This window comes from Peromyscus californicus, unplaced genomic scaffold (assembly GCF_007827085.1).
Source record: "Peromyscus californicus insignis strain IS unplaced genomic scaffold, ASM782708v3 Scaffold_7__1_contigs__length_154581171, whole genome shotgun sequence".
Taxonomy (NCBI): domain Eukaryota; kingdom Metazoa; phylum Chordata; class Mammalia; order Rodentia; family Cricetidae; genus Peromyscus; species Peromyscus californicus.
The window spans coordinates 35454891-35473449 of NW_026294595.1; the positions used below are offsets into that span (position 1 = coordinate 35454891).

At 40.8% G+C, this 18559-nt stretch overlaps 1 protein-coding gene across 2 annotated transcripts in view; it reads right to left on the reverse strand.

The window, feature by feature from the left end:
* Positions 1–18559, reverse strand: part of Cytip (cytohesin 1 interacting protein) — a 64278-nt gene that overhangs the window by 17000 nt on the left and 28719 nt on the right. Inside the window, exons 3-5 of one of the 2 annotated variants that reach the window (XM_052725889.1) lie at positions 11008–11167; positions 2856–2905; positions 2100–2154 (exon numbers count right to left, since the gene is read on the reverse strand). In XM_052725889.1, the coding sequence (XP_052581849.1) occupies positions 2100–2154; positions 2856–2905; positions 11008–11076 (174 nt within the window). In that variant the 5' untranslated portion in view covers positions 11077–11167. Of the gene's footprint in view, positions 1–2099; positions 2155–2855; positions 2906–11007; positions 11235–18559 lie in introns of those variants that run through there. The other variant, XM_052725888.1, reaches the window with a different exon arrangement.

The window sequence follows — 18559 nt, forward strand, 5'->3', positions numbered from 1 at the left end:
AGTTGCCTTTTAAAGACCTGATTACTACAAATTAAGCCACATTAGAGTATTGCTTCCTTCTGAGAAATTCATGGCTGAGATGCCATAATCAGTCACACGCAGATCACTTCTAGAGCTAGCCACTTGGTTCTGTCAAATGCTAAGAGATTTTTGCTCAACTATAATGCATTTAGAATATGCTATTTGAAAAGTGGAGCAGCTTTATGTGGCCTATAACTCAGATCCCACCTGTATCAGGAGCCTTTTTGAGAGTTTCCTGCCCTGGACCACACTGCAGCTCAGCTCCTTCTAGAAATGGAAGCCAAACTAGTTCATGTGCAGCAGGAGCCAAAGACTGAACTTATACACCGTTCTAGCAATCCTCATCAATGAGGAGATCTGCCTTCCATTCCTAGGTTTCAAAGTGAGCACAGTGCAGGAAAAGCACTTTGATTTATGTAGCTAAAAATTCTATCTAGAGATAGAAAGGCAAAACCAGAAGCCAAGAAAGCACAGAAAAGAATACTTGATCAAGTAATATTCCCCATCTCCCACCCACATCTCCTATCATGTGCTTCTGTTGGCTTGGAAAGAATTTTCCAAGAGCACCCCTGCAAACTGTTGACTTCTGAGATAAGATGTATGTGCTGTAGCTCAGAGGTGGAACCATCAGGTCTCATTGAGTTCCTAAGTTTTCATGTTTCTGTGGCCTGTTGTCTAGTAACGATGATGTTGACTTTGATTCTACACACGTGCTTGTGGAGAGAGAAACGGAAGGAAGCAGTGATGTGTATCCCACCAGAGTGGGAAGACAAGATGAGCAGGTGCTCAGTCACCCTGATTCCAGTTATTATCACTAGGCAACCTCGAAGAGGCAGTGATAAACAGTCAGTATCTCTTGAGAGAAAGGTAAATGGCTCGTGGTGGGGCATGGGGGAGGTCCATACTTCTAAAATCTTATAGATTTAGCCCATTTTTGTACAAATTTATGGCTCAGTGATTTTGTGGTAAGTTTTAAAGTAAGGAGCTCAGAAAGCAGAAACTCTTCTCCCATGACTTCCTTGTTCATACTGTGTTGTTTCTTTACTCATAAAGCATGTTTAACGTAGCAGCTTCCTGCTCCTGCTCCTGCTCCGAAAATATACACTGTTTCCTTTTATGGGGTTGATATCACACCAAAGTTTTCTGAAAGCAGCACTCGCTGAAGCTAAGATCTAAAAATCTGACATACAGCATAAGAATATGACAATGCAAAGCACATCGGAAAGAAATGCAGAAATGATGTGGAAAAAATTGAGACTTCAGTTGCTACTACTACGGCACTCAATTAGACTAAAGTCCAAGTGACTCCATTCGCCATATTCACAAATATAATCATGAAAAGACAGGCAACAAGTAAATGACATTCTTGGACAGCCACATTAAAACCAATGAAGACAGGTAAAAACTTTCACCAATGGTTTTCAAGTAATAAAGGGTTAGCTTATCGGTGGGGAGAGGTACAAATTTCTTATTATACCCAATAAGAAAGGTTTGCTCTATTGTAATAAATATGAGTTTTATATACATAAATAAAACATCTTACAAGTATTCCTTTTTTTTCCTTTTTATTTATTTACTTTTTTTTTGAGATAGGGTCTCAAAATGTTGTCCTGGCTAACCTGGAACTCCCTTCCTGCCTCTGCCTCCCAAGTTCTGGGTTTAAAGCCATGAACCACAATGTCCAGCTCAAGTATTTAGAATCTGATATACATACAGTACAAGAATACAATTATATGAAAATAAAGTTCTGTAAAATGTCCTTTGCTTTCTTCTTTAAGGTCCTGAAGTATCAAGCCCCTGTGTCTGGGCCTACCCTTAAGACTGCAGTGACTCTGCCCAAGGAGGAAGTGCATCTCTAGGGAAACAGAAGTTTCAATGTTTTCTCCCCCAGATGGTACTTAGCATACTGAAAAACAGCCACACACTAAATAAAATCTAGTCTCCATCCTCATTCTAACCCTATCCTAACCTCCTTGTTCTTTGAAATTTAATTAGTATCTTTTGCAAATGTAATTAGTGTCTGCTTCTTCCTTAGAAAGAAGCAGACACTAATTCTTAGAAAGAAGCAAACTGCCCACCTGAATTTCAAATCCAAAAGCTCCATTGTCCTGCTTTTCCACAGAAACAAGCTTTCTGTAAGGAAAAAAAAGTTTAAACTGCGTAAATAACAAAGTATCATATCTGGCATATATTTAGCATTAACAATTACTGTTACAATGAAAACTAGCTTTCATTTCTGTAACTGTAGTATGGGTTACTGATGGTGCTCCTGTGTGTGTGTGTGTGTGTGTGTGTGTGTCCGTGTGTGTGTCCGTGTGTGTGTGTGTGTGTGTCTGTATGTGTGTTTGTGTGTGTGTATGCGTGTATTTGTGTGTGTGTTTGTGTGTGTATATGTGTGTGTGTTTGTGTGTGTATATGTGTATTTGTGTGTGTATGCGTGTATTTGTGTGTGTGTGTCTGTGTCTGTGTGTGTCTGTGTCTGTGTGTGTGTCTGCATGTGTTTATGTGCGTGTATGCATGTATTTGTGTGTGTGTGTGTCTGTGTGTGTGTCTGTATGTGTGTTTGTGTGTGTGTATGCGTGTATTTGTGTGTGTGTCTGTATGTGTGTTTGTGTGTGTGTGTATGCGTGTATTTGTGTGTGTGTGTCTGTGTGTGTGTGTGTGTGTGTGTGTGTGTGTGTGTGTGTGTGTCTGCGTGCACATGCGCATACTGGAACACTTACATCCCTAAGCATCTCAGGCAGAGACTTAATAAAAAAGAAAAAGGAAGGAAGGAAGGAAGGAAGGAAGGAAGGAAGAAAGGAAGAAAGAAAGAAAAAAATGAATCTCTTTACCTTTGAGACCAGGAAAAGTCACCTAGAGAACTTGATCTGGCCAAAGCAAGCTGAAAAATAAAAAAAGCATAGAGTTATCTCAAGGTCTTTAAGACGTGCCTGCAACTGTTCTGGGTCACAAAGAACTTTGTTCATTATTAACCTGGAAACGTTATTAGATAAGATTAGTAATGTCCATTATCCCGTAACAGCAAGAGAGACTCTGGGAGAAGAGGGACTCCCAGACATTCTGTTGAGAAGACAAGGAGAAGCTCAGACAGTAAGATACTGTGCGAGGAGAACATTCGCTCCGTGGAGCAGAATTTCAAGCTTCCAACAATTGCTTTATGTCTAAGCCATGTTTATGTCAATCTCTCAAAATGAGCTATAACAATTCACAGCCATACTGAAACACCTACCCATAGGATGGCATGAAAACCACACAGTCCATATTTTCTGTAGCTGCTGGTGAGATGCTTATATTTACTATTACAGTTCAACGTGTTACTCTTTTTACCAGGCCAAGAATAGGCTTACATACGGAAATATGACTCAAAGCACCGGCAGGATGGCTCGCCAAATAGGTTTGATTGGTAGGAGGGAAGAACCAACTCCTGCAATTTGTCTTCTGATTTCCTCATGCACAGCATTACACACACACACATACACACACACACACACACACACACACACACACACACACACATACATACACACACACACACACACACACCACACACACACATACACACACACACACACACACATACACACACACACACACACACACACACACATACACACACACACACACACACACACACACACACACAGAGAGAGAGAGAGAGAGAGAGAGAGAGAGACCCCACGACCACCACCACGCACACAAAAACAATCAGGATAGAAAATAAGAAATAGATTCAGAAAAATGATGGAGCTCAAAACCCCAATTCTGATTATGATTTATTTTCACAATAGTTTTGGAAGAAAATATGAGATTTCCTGCCAAGAAAGAGAAGAAACCTCCTAATGCTATTAATAACATCACATTCACTCCCCTGCACATTTTGGGAAAAGTCATATAGGCATAAGCTTCTGGGACAGACCCAAACTCTTATAAAGGGAGAAAGTCAGCAAAGGGGAAGACCTTCGTTTTAAGGGACTATGACCAGTTTTAGTTTTGATTTCATTTGTTTAAGAAATATTTAGCAGATGTTAATTATTAATTAGTCCTTTCTTAAGTATTGTTCTAAGGGCTCAAAACATAACATCATGCCCCTAATTAAACAAAATCTTTTTGAAAAGATTAGTTTATTTTTACTATATATATATATGTGTGTGTGTGTGTGTGTGTGTGTGTGTGTGTGTGTGTGTGTGTGTGTGTGTATGAGCGCACGTGTGTATAAATGTTTTGCCTGAATGTGTGGATGTACACTGTGTGCATGACTGGTATCTGTGAAGATCAGAAGGAGTCACCAGATCCTTGGAACTGGAACTAAGGGCACCGTGTCATGAACTTCCATGAGAGTACTGGAAACTGAATGCAGGTCCTCCACAAGAGCAGCAAGCGCTCTTAGTGCTGAGCCATCTCTCCAGATGATAAGCTATGACATTTAGCTGCCAACATAATGCAATTGTCATTCATAAGCAAATAAATAAAATAGTAGATCCAAGAAGTTGATGAAGATAAATAAAAATAATGTGAGGATAAAAACTGCACATAGAAAATACATAGAAGAAATTAATGCATACAGGACAAAATCCACAGAAGCCTACATTACCATAAATTCAAATTGTCAGGTACCAAGTGCCAGCAATTTCACAAATTTTCTGGAATGCCTCAGTGTTAGAAATTCAGCCACCAGTCACTATATACACTGGAGAGATGATGTCATTCCACAGACTTCATTGAACTGTCTTCTTTTGTCAGTGATACCTGGATTCTCAAGCTGGAAGGCTCAGATCCCAAATTATCCTCTAAGCTTGGAATAAGTTTTTAATCTTGGTTTATGAGGACTAGTTATGGAATACCTACAGCAATTTGAATGGTTTGCCATAGTCTGATTTTGTGCCTAAAATATTTCATGTATATGCACACACACACACACACACACACACACACACACACACACACACACACACGAGGAGGGAGGGGAGGGAGGAAAGGGAGGGAGAGAGGGAGATTAACAGGGATGGGTAGTTTTCCGTTACGTCAGAAGGGCTGCATCCCTGGGAAAGAGAGTGGAAAAGGTGATATTTGCAAGCCTCTCACCCTTACACTGTGTTCCTATTTTCTTTATCTATTTTCACTATCACTATCTCATTGTATTTCACCCTTCATTCAGATTGTCAAATACTTAGTTCAGCTATATTTAATTCTGTTAGCTATAATCACAATTAAGGGTTTTGTTTTTTTAAAACATTGCTCTTGCTATTACAGTTTGTCGTATCCCTCCTGTTACCATCCACATGGAGGTTTATATGTGTCCATAGGTACACTCTGTATGAAGAGCATATTTGATCAAATGCTTCACATCTTTAGGTAATCATCTGTATGCTTTGGGACTCTGGGGAAATACTCTGGTTTTACTTTCCACCCCAGTGCTTCACACAAGGCTTAGAGTAGATTGTAACTTTAAAAATAGTGAAACAGACAGACAGAACTAAGCCTCAGACACCATCTGTAACTGAGTGATGGTGAGAGGCCCCGAGTGAAATATTCAAGCTCAATCGGATGTGCTAAGATCCCTTTAAACTTTGTCCTCCATTAAATGAAAGCTTCGTGGGAAAAATTCAAAGGTAGTTTTAAAAAGATAAAAATGAAAATCTCAAATATATAGAAGGATTTTAAAAGCTAAATAGAATTGGAGGGGACTACTCGAAAAACATCAAGTGGTGTAGAAAGAGAGCTAAGGAAAAACGAAGTAAAATAGTGGTATCTTAATACCTAATGCTAAATAAATGAATGTTAGCAAGAATTAATCAGCCCTCAAGAATTAACCAGTTGGCAAGAATTAATAAAATATCTGACTACCACAATGTTAAATACCCTTTTTTTATCCCTGTATTCATAGAATTGCTAGGCGCCTCAGGATTTCCTCAACATGCCTGTTAAATGACAGGTTATTTTGGATAGATTAAAATCTAAAACCTTTCAGCGCCCCTCCCCCCCAATAGATCAGACTTCTCCTTACAGAAGAGGATGTTCCTCACCTCCCTCCTCGTAATAATTATGTGTAGCTCGCTGGCTAAAAAGTAATGTGGGAACACTCCTGTGGCTGCTATTTTTGGGTTATCAGTGACACAAAAAGTTGAGACAAAATCGGATTATAAATTAGTTTCCATTCTGGATTGGTAAAGAGATTTTAAACAGTGAACATATACATACAAAGCAATTTAAATACATTAGTTACCATCAAACTCTCTGATGATGGCCAGCCACATCTTGATGCAAAGTCTTTTCGGTTTTGATCAGAGTTGTCCAAGGGGTTAAATAAAAAGGAACTCTCAAGGTTCTGCCTTGCTCACCTGCTAAACTGCCTGTTACTTGGAGTGTGCCTAAGGCCCTGTCAAGGGTCTTCTGAATCAAGTTTTCTCTGTGTCCATCTCTCTAGCATGCATCAGGCCTGTTTGAAGATGTGGCCTTGGAGTAGGTCTTGCCCAGACAGACTGCCCTCCCAGGCAGAGCCTTTCTGAGTTGTAGTGACGGGGCACACACACACACACACACACACACACACACACACACACACACACAGAAATCATGAATGGAGAACTGGTGTGCAATTCACAGCATATGCTGGCAACAGCTGTCTTTTATTACACATTATCTAATATGAGAAGTCTAGGTTTAGCGATTTGGCAGGCTTGAAAGCTGCACATTCAGCTCTAACACCAGCACACCAGGCTCCGTAGCTTCTTCCTAGCCACGAGTCTGGTGATGTCTGAGGCTGATCTTAGGAAGGCTCCTCTGCTTTCAGGAAGATGACTTAAAAGACAAGGCATTAATATTCCACACGCAATGTCTCCTGCTAGGCAGTGATTCTCAGGTCTCTCTTTAGTGGAAAATCAAGACCAAACACAGCAGCTGTCAATGTGCAAAGCAGAGAGGAAATCGGAAACACAGCTTGTTGGTGACCCCTCCTCAGAGCAGCTCAGAGACCAACACAGAAGCCGCCACTTTTGCTGCCAGGGCAGACTGTTGTGTTCTTCTCCTGGCTCTGCTACTCATTTCCTGCAAAAGTTGGGGGTGTGGTTAGGGAAGGGTACAGATTCAGAGGCGGGCTTTTTTTTTAAGTACTTTGTTTTGAATTATATCCTTGGATCTTTCCAATTCTCTGCCTATTTCACTTTTATTCCCAACTGTTTCAGGAATACAGCTCTCCCCATCTTCTGAAAATCAGACCGTTAAGACAGAAAGGATCATCAAACTATCCAAAGACACAACAGAAAAATGAAACTAGAGTCAATGTCCCAACTTAGAATACCCACTTGGAGGTGAATACTATGTTCCAGCTTCCATGGAGGTCTGATTACAGTCCCACACCTCTTTTTAGAGAAGAATGGTTGGATATTAGCCCAAGCATAACACTGCAGTCTTGATGTTGCCTAAATGAGATAATGGCAGAAGTACAAAAATGCCCCTGTGGGCAGAACTCAGCCAGGAACTATACCCATTACAAGCATTTAGTATCATCCCTAACTGAAATTGTATGTGAAGCCAGCTTTCTAGAAACTTCCTATTTAGCAATAATTTCATCACTCAAAGAAAATTAGACAGTGACAATAAGTTTAGGTCTAATTCACAGTCAGCCTTCATACCTGTGTGCCAGGTTCCTGGTTCTCTCTGCCACACTAGGAGAGAGCCACCTTCATTATAGCCTTGTAAGAGTAGCAGTCAGGCACAATTTCTACCCTTGGGACATGGGATGCTTATAAGACTTCCCTTCTCTTCCATTAACCTCCCTCAAGGTTTTATATTGCAGGGACTTCACCCCAAAAAACTACGTTCAAAATTAGAAGCATTTCTGATGTGTCTGTCAGTTCTTACCAATGCAGGTACTGAAATAATTTGCACACACAGAAATCTATTTTTAAGCAATTCTGGGTGCGAATCCCCAGTGGATTCTGAAGATTAAGCTGAAACTAGAAGCTAGCCAGATATAGCTTTGCAGAAACCAAAGCCACAATAACAAGAAGTATGAATGTTGACGTCAGCCGTCAAAGTGTTGAAAATAACTGCAGACAGAAGAACACCTGCCACTGCTGCTACAATTGCCTCATGGGAATCCTGCTGCAGACCATTCAGACAGTGCCGGGGTGGGGGGTTAATCTGTTGTTGTTGCTGCTGTTGCTACTAATGTTTGTTTTTCTAAGAAAACAATTCACAAGAAGCAAATGTCCATGTGGAAAATTATAAAATCTTGGCAAATACCTGCATGAAGTTTCACTGAGAGTGGTTACGTAGTATCATGAGTGCCATGCTCCAATGGTTTGGTTTAGAAAAGGGTTTGGAGGTTTTTGTTTGTTTGTTTGTTTGTTTGTTTGTTTTTTAATTCCGAGACAGGGTTTCTCTGTGTAGCCCTGGATATCCTGGAACTGACTCTGGCCTTGACTCAGAGATCCGACAGCCTCTGCCTCTCAGGTGCTGGGGTTAGAGGTGTGTACCACCACTGCCAGGTCAGAAAAAGCTTTAAGAACAGGGGAAGTGCATGCACAGTGTGTTAAAGAATACAAGAAGAGAAAAAGAAGAAATAGAGAGGCGCATGGGCATACATTAGTGGTATAGAAGTCTGCGTGCTCACACATTTTTATATACCTAAATTCCTCTTATCATTCCCTCCAATAATCACTCAGTCCTCCCAGTTGTCCTTTTCCAATTCATATTACCTTTACTCAGGCTTAAAAGCTAGATATGCCTCATCGGTCTTTAGTGCTATTGATCACCAAGTTTTTACCTTTCCTCTCTATTGCTTTAATTCTTCTTTCTCCAACTACTGTAAAAGCCGCCCTGCCACTTTTCTAGAATGAAGTTCCTAAAATCCACAACATCTCAAACCTATTCAGTGGCTCTGGGTGCTGGGGCAACCATAGTCAGCTCTCTGCATCCATTCATTAAACCAACTGCAGATGAAAACACTCCATAGAAACAAAACATTGCATCTGCACTGAATGTGTATATGTTCCTTTTCTGCCATCCTTCTCTAAACGATATAATGTGACAGCTATTCCTATAGCCAGTGATATTGTCTTAGGTATTACACCTGATCCCAGTAGTTTATATGCAAATAGTCTGCCACTTTATATCAGAGACTCCAGCATCTGTGGTCCTTGATTTTCATGGGTGGTGGCTTTTGGAACCAGTGCTCCATGGATAGCAAAGGCCAATCGCACTGCTTTTTCAAGGGTCTCTCTCCTCTCAGAGGCACATTAGATCTTCCTGATACACTAAGCACTGTGTGTCTAAACAAACTTGCCCCCAAAGCACAAGATTCTGTCCTTCCACCTTAGGGAGTTCCTTGCTTAGGAGTACCAGACAGAGACAGACTGCAGGATGGTTTATCTGCCGTTCATTCTGTCCCTAAACTGTAACCCTTCTCCAGGAAGGAAACTTGCCCATATGGCTGATCTAGCTACTTGGATGTTTTTCACCATGCAGGGGTCCAGTATGATGTAATGCCTGAGCTCAAAAGGAGAAGTGGGAAGATCCTGCCCTTGATGCAAAAATTAGCAAGTTGCTTTCTTGGTAAGTAATGTACCCAGAGAACAAATAATAGACTAAGGAAACAAACAGAATGTAGTTAAACAACTTCGTGGCAAGTAGAAACAAAAAATGGACTGTAGGCTATCTGGACTCAGAGTAAAGATGGTGTTTCCTGTGCTACTAATTTATAAGTTGATATAGATGTTCATCAAACTTTGTATCATGAAAGCACTTTGAATTGAGAGTGGTAACCAAATCTCGGCAAATGATGCCATCGTCTTCATCACTATGGAAAATGCCAAGAAATCAGTTCACTAACCATATCACTGAAAGGAGAACCTGCCTGTCCTCCAAGCTGGGACTCTGTAATGCTGAAGTTCAAAGCACTCAGAGGGAAACACAATACACACAAGAATGCAGGCCCCAGAGCTACACCCTCATGCTCTCGGTCAATTCTGAACATCTGTGCACAATTGCTGTATGTAAATTCAAATACACACTTTGGACCTCTTAGCAATTTATGTGATCAAAATACACAAAGAGGTGTATGGTTAATTAAAGACCAAAAATTCAGAACAAATTCACGTGGACATAGATTTTCCCAAGTGAGTGTTCATCTCTAAAGAAATTTTATGCAATTAGAATTTCCAAACAATCTTTACAGAGTGCCGAGTGCCCTACATATTTCCTCACTTAAGGAGCGTACAGTTCAAGGATGGTGTTTCTGCTGTTGCCCAATCCAGTGAATGGAACTTAGTGTAATAACTTCTTTTTTTTTTTTTTTTTTTTTAAGGACATAATGTGAGGGAGGCTGGCCACTTGCTGGAGATGCCTCAACTACTCAGCAGCCAAGCTTGGTTTCTACCCCACACAAGTCTCACTTCCATGAGCCCTGGGTGGTGTCCGTGCTCTGGAGCAGAAGAATTTACTTAGTTGACAACCTTTGTGTTCCAGGAGATGTCTTCTCTTAATTGGGAACTAATAGGACTACGAAAGCCTGGAGGTGAGACTAGGAGGGAGAGAGTTAATGGAGACACAAACGGAGGAAGTCTAATGGTGCTGGTTGCGTTCCTGCAAACCATCTTCAAGCCTGTTGTGCTCAACAACTTCACTTTACCTGAGCACATCCTTAAGTTAAAAAGAAATGTTTAAGTCTTCCTTTTTTTAAAAAAAAGTTTTTTGAAAGACTGTTTTTCCATCTCTGGACTGCTACACCCTCTCTTTTGGGAATGTCACCTCCTTCCTCACACATACTCTCAGTCCTTAACTCCTAAGTGAACTGACTTAGTAGACAGAGCTTGTCCTCAGTGGGGGGAGAAAGAATTCTCTTTTGAATAAGAACCAAAATGACTATTAAGGATGGGGACTGAGGCCAGGAGTCAAGGAATTTATGGAGACACACAGGAGCAAAGACCACATTCAGCAGTAGTCAGACAAACATGAACATTCTAGATAGAAGTGCAATCATACCTGCTTTCGTCCCCGAGGCAAAGTAGCCACAGTGTCTGCCAGCATTTGAATCCGTCTGTTGTCTTCCATTGTGAGGGGGCCCGTGAGTGCGGAGTAGGAGCTGTATGCAGAATCAGTACAGTACTCCAAGTTGCCATTGCCATTCTGCTGCTGTAGAAGCCTTTGCAAAGACATTGTGGACAAAGATTAATCCCACCAGCACATGCTGCAGTGGCCTGGCAGGAGGAGGGAAGCCAAGTGCACAGCCCTCTGACAGGCAGTCAAATAGTAGCAAAGCAGAAAGGAACCATGTGACTGCTGTGGTTTGAGGTACAGTTACACCAACCCTATCTAGGAGTTCACTCCCACTCCCCAGGGCTCCTCAGAGAACCTCATGCTCCTTTTCTACAATTAAAAAGAAGAAGAAGAAGAAGAAGAAGAAGAAGAAGAAGAAGAAGAAGAAGAAGAAGAAGAAGAAGAAGAAGAATCAGCTTACTTTTTTCTCCCTCAAATAGCCAGAATACTGAGAATCTGATACTCTATGGCTACATGTATTCAGAACAGAATTTTTCAGTTTTTAAAAGAAAGGAAAAAGGAAAGGAATAAGACCCTTGCTCTCTGTCATTTGTTATTTTCCCACACCCTCATTTAATGATAGTGCCTTGGCACACAAGACAGAGACTGTGCCGACACTTGGCTCTTATGGCTGTAAGCATCACACATGCTGGTCATGTCATTCCCCCTAAAGTCCTGTAGTGTTCCTCCCCCAAAGTACACCCTAGCTCATTAAATTTCATCAAAAGGACATTCTATGCCTTGGACTGTAGCCCTATGACATTTGCCTTCATGCTGCTCTGTCCTTATTTAAATTATCCATCAGCTCTACAGGGCAGAATGGGGAGGGAAAGGCAGTATGTATAGTGTAGGATGTTGGTCATATCTGGGACTGGACATAGCTGAAGCTTTGGGTGAAAAAATGGGCTGGGTAGGAAGGGAACAGGCAAGCTAAGATAGCACAAGATGGCCCCATTGTTCTAATGTGCCATCACAGGGTACTTGAAAACAGTTGCTCATTTTTAATTTTTATTATTTGAGTCATTTGAAGAGAACTGGTTTCACAGAGAAGCAGAGCAGGGAAGGCAGAATCAAAACAAAAGTGAAAAGGAGAAGTTTTAAATAGCATAGAAGTCAAACATGCATGTAAAAGTCATTTGGAAGGTCACTGCCAGAGTTTACAAGAATTAGAAAAAGCTTCAAGCTCGAATGGAATATGTGCACTACAAGTCATGGTGAATTCAGCCTAAGGAGAACTTGCCAAATGTGAATTATAAAGTCTTCAGAATTAATCAAAAGAAGGAGCCAAATCAGAGAATGGTGAAATTCTACCATCACATGAGTCCTTACTTTTGGAACTGCATTAAGACAGAAGCAAAACCATGTCCACTATAACATATAAAATCCAAGTTAGAATTCACAAACACACACCCTTTTAGAGGACAGGGAAGTGTAATTCTAAAGGGAATGGTAGTGACATCAGTAGCTAAACAATAATGGATCATGAAAGTATTCATGTAGTATATATATATCTATGCAAGTGCATCATAAATATGTGTGTGCATGTGTATGTGTACGGTGTGTGTGTGTTAAAAGGGATATTAGAGAGGCCAGGAAGCATGTAACACAATTAATGGATAATGCTTTGTCCTCTAGGAACTTTACAGTTATGTAAGTGTGTTAATATATCAAAGCATCAATCAAACCAAGTTTTACAGATGAAAACTAAAATTGTATGAATTGCTATATTTGACTATAGACTATAGACCTTAATGATTAATTGGAGAAATGAGGACACAGTTTTCACTATATAAGCTGTGAAATGCATTTAACAAGCTAAATCTTTTAATAAGCATACTTACTTTTATACTCCATGAGTATACATATCAGTCAAAGGCAGAACTTCTCCCTGCCCATACAAATCAGTCAGGTCACACCCACTAATTATGAACTGGTCAATTTCTATGGTTCTGCTCTCTGTTCTAATTCTTAAGGCCTGTGCCAAGCCACTTATTACATATTTTAAATAACATCCTGATCAGAAGTGTCATTTGTGATACAATGTGGTGAAGCACTAATCTTCCAAAGACAATGCAGCTTTCCCTCAAATTGTTGGCTTACAAAGGTGTTTTACTGTTTAGGTGTCAGAAGTTCTCTGTGTTTTTCTCTTTTTTTCCCTCTAGTATTTACTTTCAGAGAATGGTAAGTGCCTGCTTCCCATTCCCCTTCAGTCTCTATATTACTGTGAGGAGGGGATGCTGAAGATGATCTGATCAAGCTGTCCAGCATCCAGGTCCCAGTGTGCATCACTGTCCATGGGACAAAATGAACACATTCCAAATTCTTGTCTCACTCTACTCTCTGAAGAGGCCTGTCATGTTTTTCAAGATCATTCCTTAAGACCCTACTACATGTGGGGCATAGTTAGATACATATAAGACTGTTTCTATACTAATGCATCATTTCCTCTCATTTTCTTGAGACCAAAAAACTGCATGTTTATATTTCATGTCTTATATGTAAAAATTATAAAAGAAATGTAAAAATAAAAATAAGAAAGGAGTTACATTTTAAAATTAATTGAATCATAATTTCCTGAAGCATCAAGGAAGAAAAACCAATAAAAGAAAGGAAGGAAGGAAGGAAGGAAGGGAGGGAGGGAGGGAGGGAGAGAGGGAGGAGAAAAGAAAGCCATTCCAAAGGGGCTATCATGTTCTTTGGGAGTGACCTGAGTGTGAGAACAGATCTCTTTAAAAGACCACCTGCCATGTGCTCCAAAAACTAACTTTCCATTGTGTGGAGGCAAGTAATCCTCTTCTTACCTGGAGCATTTTGCTTATATGTAGAAATCCATCCTTAGTGTGAATGAAGTGAACCCTGAGGGACATGGGCAGTTTGGTAGAGGGACTTAAGAAGATGTGCTGAGTCCGGAACACAGAGAGAAAGGTAGGAAGTTCCTCATGAAACAGTGACCAGCCTGCTAACCATCCACGAAAAGAACAAGAATATTGACTTCACTGCCCCAGTGCCAGACTCAAATCCTGGCTCTGAGGGTTTAAGAATACAGACTAAAGTGTGTCCCACTGTGCACACCTGTTAAAGCCTTAATCTCTAATGTAGACTGCCATTGGATTAAAGAGGCAATCAAGGTCAGCTGAGGTCAACAGAATGGAACCCTGATCTAGCAGACTATGTCCTTGTAAGAACACATCAGAGAGGCCTCTTCCCACGTGAGGACACAGAGAGAAAGCAGCCATCTAAAGGCAGGAAGAGACCCACGGGATCAAGTCAGCACCTTGATCCCGGCCTTTGAACTCCCAGAACCCTGAAAATGAAAACATCTGTTGTGTAGATCCACCCAGTGTATGGTGTGTCGTATACTCCGGGACTTGCCATGCTGGCTGTCGTCCAGAAGCCTGAGCTGGTTCACATACTCCCTAAACCTCAGTTTCCACGTATACAAACACGGCATTTAGGGGGAACAGATAAAAGTGCCCATGTGCAACACAATACAAAATATGCTATCACTGGTGAACTTTGTTTTAAGTAGTAAGAACTCACAAGGGAACACTTTAGAGGAAACAACCTTAAACCCAGACGAACTTGCCTGTCAACTACGCCGTATCTGCGTGTGCAGCAGACGGGCCCTTATCACCCTTACAGAGCATAAAGCTGGAATACGTGTGCAGTCCCAAAATTCACTCAGCAAGATGTGCTCAACAAAGCAATGTCAGAGCCAGTTCCTAAATTTCTGTATTCCTTTTAGCTCAAAAAAAAATCTATTTATTCACGTGAACATGGGAGAGAAGTGAGTGGGTACTGAATGGGGAGACTTCTGCAAAAATCTAGTTAGGTTTTCATACTAGCTTTGTGACTTTGATTTGTTCAAGATTTTATTTGGCTTCCTAGAGTACCAGAGTGTTTTGTTTTATTTTATTTTATGCCTCTATTATACAGGAAGCTTTTACTTGACTCCCTGTAAGCTTAGGTAAGTAAAGTAAGCTTTTACTTACTTACCTAAGTAAGACATGAGTCAACGCCACATAGATGAAAGTGGACTATTATGTATTTGAATTTGCAGAAGGTAAATTCAATTTTGTAAAGTTACTTATTTTATTTTTTTAAATATACAAATCATCTTAATGCTTTTAAGAATTTTTTTTTTTTTTTGAGACAGGGTTTCTCTGTGTAGCTTTGTGCTTTTCCTGGATCTCGCTCTTTAGACCAGGCTGGCCTCGAACTCACAAAGATCCGCCTGCCTCTGCGTCCTGAGTGTGGGATTAAAGGCGTGTGCTACCACCGCCCGGCTAAGAATTTTTTATTGAGGAGTGTGTGTGTGTGTGTGTGTGTGTGTGTGTGTGTGTGTGTGTGTGTGTATAAGCATGTACTTTCATGCAGGTTCCAGAAGAGGGTGTCAGATCTCCTGGAACTGGAGTTACGGGAGGTTGTGAATAGCCCAACATGGGTGCTTGGATCTGAACTCCAGTCCTCTGGAAAAGTAGCAAGTGCTCCTAATCACTGCGCCATGTCTCTAATGCTCTTATCACCTTATTTTAATGACTGGCTTGGACAGACAGACATTTCCTTTTTCCCTGGATCAATGGTAATTAGACACCATTCTCAAGGAAAAAAAAAAAGTATTCATCTTAAAAAAAAAAAAAAACCGCAACCTAAGATTATACTGCAAAGACTGTCCCTAGAGAGTAGACAGTTCAAGGAAAAAAGTAACAGAGTCAGCTCATTAAAGCTCTTTGTAACCGTAGTGTGGAGAAGCACCAAGGGTAAGATTAGAGTTAATAACACATATTTAAACAAGAAAAAGAAAAAATTTAACCCTCACACAAATAATAATTAACAGAATGTTCTTAATATGCAAACAAGGAAAGGATTTTCTAACCTATTCATGTTCAATTCAGTTGCTCATGAAGCCATGGGTGGACCATATTATCACCCCAGAGAGGCCCCTAAATTCATCTGAAGCATTTTGTCTTATCAAGATCAGCTTTTCTTGAAGTAATCCGGTGAGCTAACTGTCTTCAGGTGTAAAAACAGATGTCTTTCCACGTCCACTCACTCACTTATCACAGAGCACCATCACTGACGACTTTACAAAGTGCTGTTCTCCTTCCTCCCTATTCAGCCTTGGAGAGCATGTGCCCAGCAGTGGGTGTGTGGCAGAAATAGGTCTGTAAGAAGTCATGCTGTAGGTGTAAAGTGGCATGTGGGCCACTTCAAGCCGGGGATGTGTGTAGGTGTTGAAAGGCACCTTCTTTGCCTGTATACAGCTCCAGGTGTTATCCAAAAATTATCTGGCGGTGTACAAGTCATGTCTGGGGTTTTAGAGGCAGTCAGTGCCATAAATTTGAAGTTGTACCTTTCCAGATGAAAGGAAATTCCTTACATTTCCTGTCGAAGAGGGAAACAAGGTGATAGGAGATCACATCAAATTCTGACTTCCAGCCAGGCGGTGGTGGTGCACGCCTTTAACCCCAGCACTCAAGAAGCAGAGCCAAGTGGATCTCTGTGAGTTCAAGGCCAGCCTGATCTACAGAGCAAGATCCAGGACAGGTACCAAAACTACACAGAGAAACCTTGTCTCAGAAAAAATAAATAAATAAATAAATAAAATTCTGACTTCCAGCCTGGCCATTACCTGCAGCCGTTCTGCTGTGAATCCCGTGTTCTATATTCTGTCCATGCTGCATTATTTGCTTAGTTAAGAAACATAAAAGCCAGCTGAAAGCATCAGGCCTGTAGAAGACAGAAAGGAGCCTACACCCTATGTGTGAAGAACAATGGTCTATTCACTCCTCTGTAACTGAGTGTCAGGCCAGGAACAGCTCCCCCAGTTTCCATAGACATGGCACTCTTTGGGAGGGGTAAAACTGGAGCTGGGAAAAAGAAGTCTCTTTCAATAAAGAGACAAAGCACACAGTGTCACCATCAGTTAAAAGAAACCTAATTGAGTTTATCTAAAACTTTCCTAGAACCATCTTTCTCTAAGCATTTGCCAAGTTTGACCTGAGCTGAATGGAACCACATTTGCTTCCCAAAGACAGCCTTGTGATGTTCAGCCACCCTTCAAGCAGAATTTAAGGCAGAATTATAGTAACAATTTTACTTTTATAAATCCCAAACAAGCTAGGTTTCAACAGAAACAAGTAATCCAAATTTAAAAGAAATACCCACAGATGCACGCTAAATATTGAAAGGTCAATGTTTTCTGTAACTGCTCTTCTTGTACTCCATACACACAAATATGTAGTGATTCTAGGCCTCCAGGACTGCCCTCCCAAGGATAGAGAGCTGATTATAGAACAGTTAGCTGGGCACAGTGGTACAGCCCAGTAGTCCCAGCCACTCGGGACACTGAGACAGGAGGATTGCTCGATTCCAGGAGTTAAAGCCAGTCTGATCAACATGGAATGCCTCATTTCAAAGAAGGAAAGAACAAACCTAGCAACAGTTTTACAAAATATAAGATGAAAAAGTAAAATACAAAAATAAGTAAGTTGCTAATACAACAGCAACTCTTACATATGATGCTTTATAATTCTTGTTATACTTAATTATTAAAATTATTTCATTGCTATTTGGCAATATTATAAAGAGACTTAAAATAGTGAGTAAAAGAACCATTATCAAGAACAGCTACAATGTCATAAACAAGCATTTTTAAAACTTTATGGTACTGGACTAGGCCCTCTGGATAGGTAAGACAGTTGTTTAGCTTGAACTGTTTAGGGGGCACCCAGGCAGGCAGTGGGAATGGGACCCATCCATCCCTGGTACATGAGCAAGCTTTTTGGAGTCCAGTGCCTATGGTGGGACACTTTGAGCAGCCTTGGTACAGGGATGAAGGGCTTGGACCTGCCTCAACTGAGTGTGCCAGGCTCTGCTGACTCCCCATGGGAGACCTTGCCTTGGGAGGAGGTGGGAAAGGGGGGTGAGTTGGGGGAGAAAGATGGGGGTCAGGAGGAGGAAGGAGAAGGGAATCTGTGGTTGGTATGTAAAATGAATAGAAAAATCTCTTAATAATAATTAAAAAAAGAAAAAAGAGGTAAAAAATAAAAATAAAATAAAATAATAATTCAAAGACATATTACCTACAAAATAAACTCTTTAAGGTGACTATAAAAATCTAGACTGAGAAAAACATGCATCGCACTCCCACCAGCAGAGACTGTCTCATAACTATGCTTATTTGTTAATCCCGCTGGGCAAGAATAAGACCACTAACATAATACTGACCCAAATTCGAAGCAATCTTTCATTAAATACTGGCCAGGATGAAGAACTCTGGCCTGGTCCATTCTAGGGTTCCCAGAAAATGGCAACAAGTCACATTTTGCAGAGGTTTATAAAGACAAACCTATAAGGCTACATATTTCCAACCAGGTCCAATCAGGGGCAAGCATTTTTCCTAACATACTTCCTGCCTGCATACCTCCTACCTACATCCAATCAGAGGCAAGCATATGTCCTGACATACTTCCTGCCTGCATACCTCCTACCTACA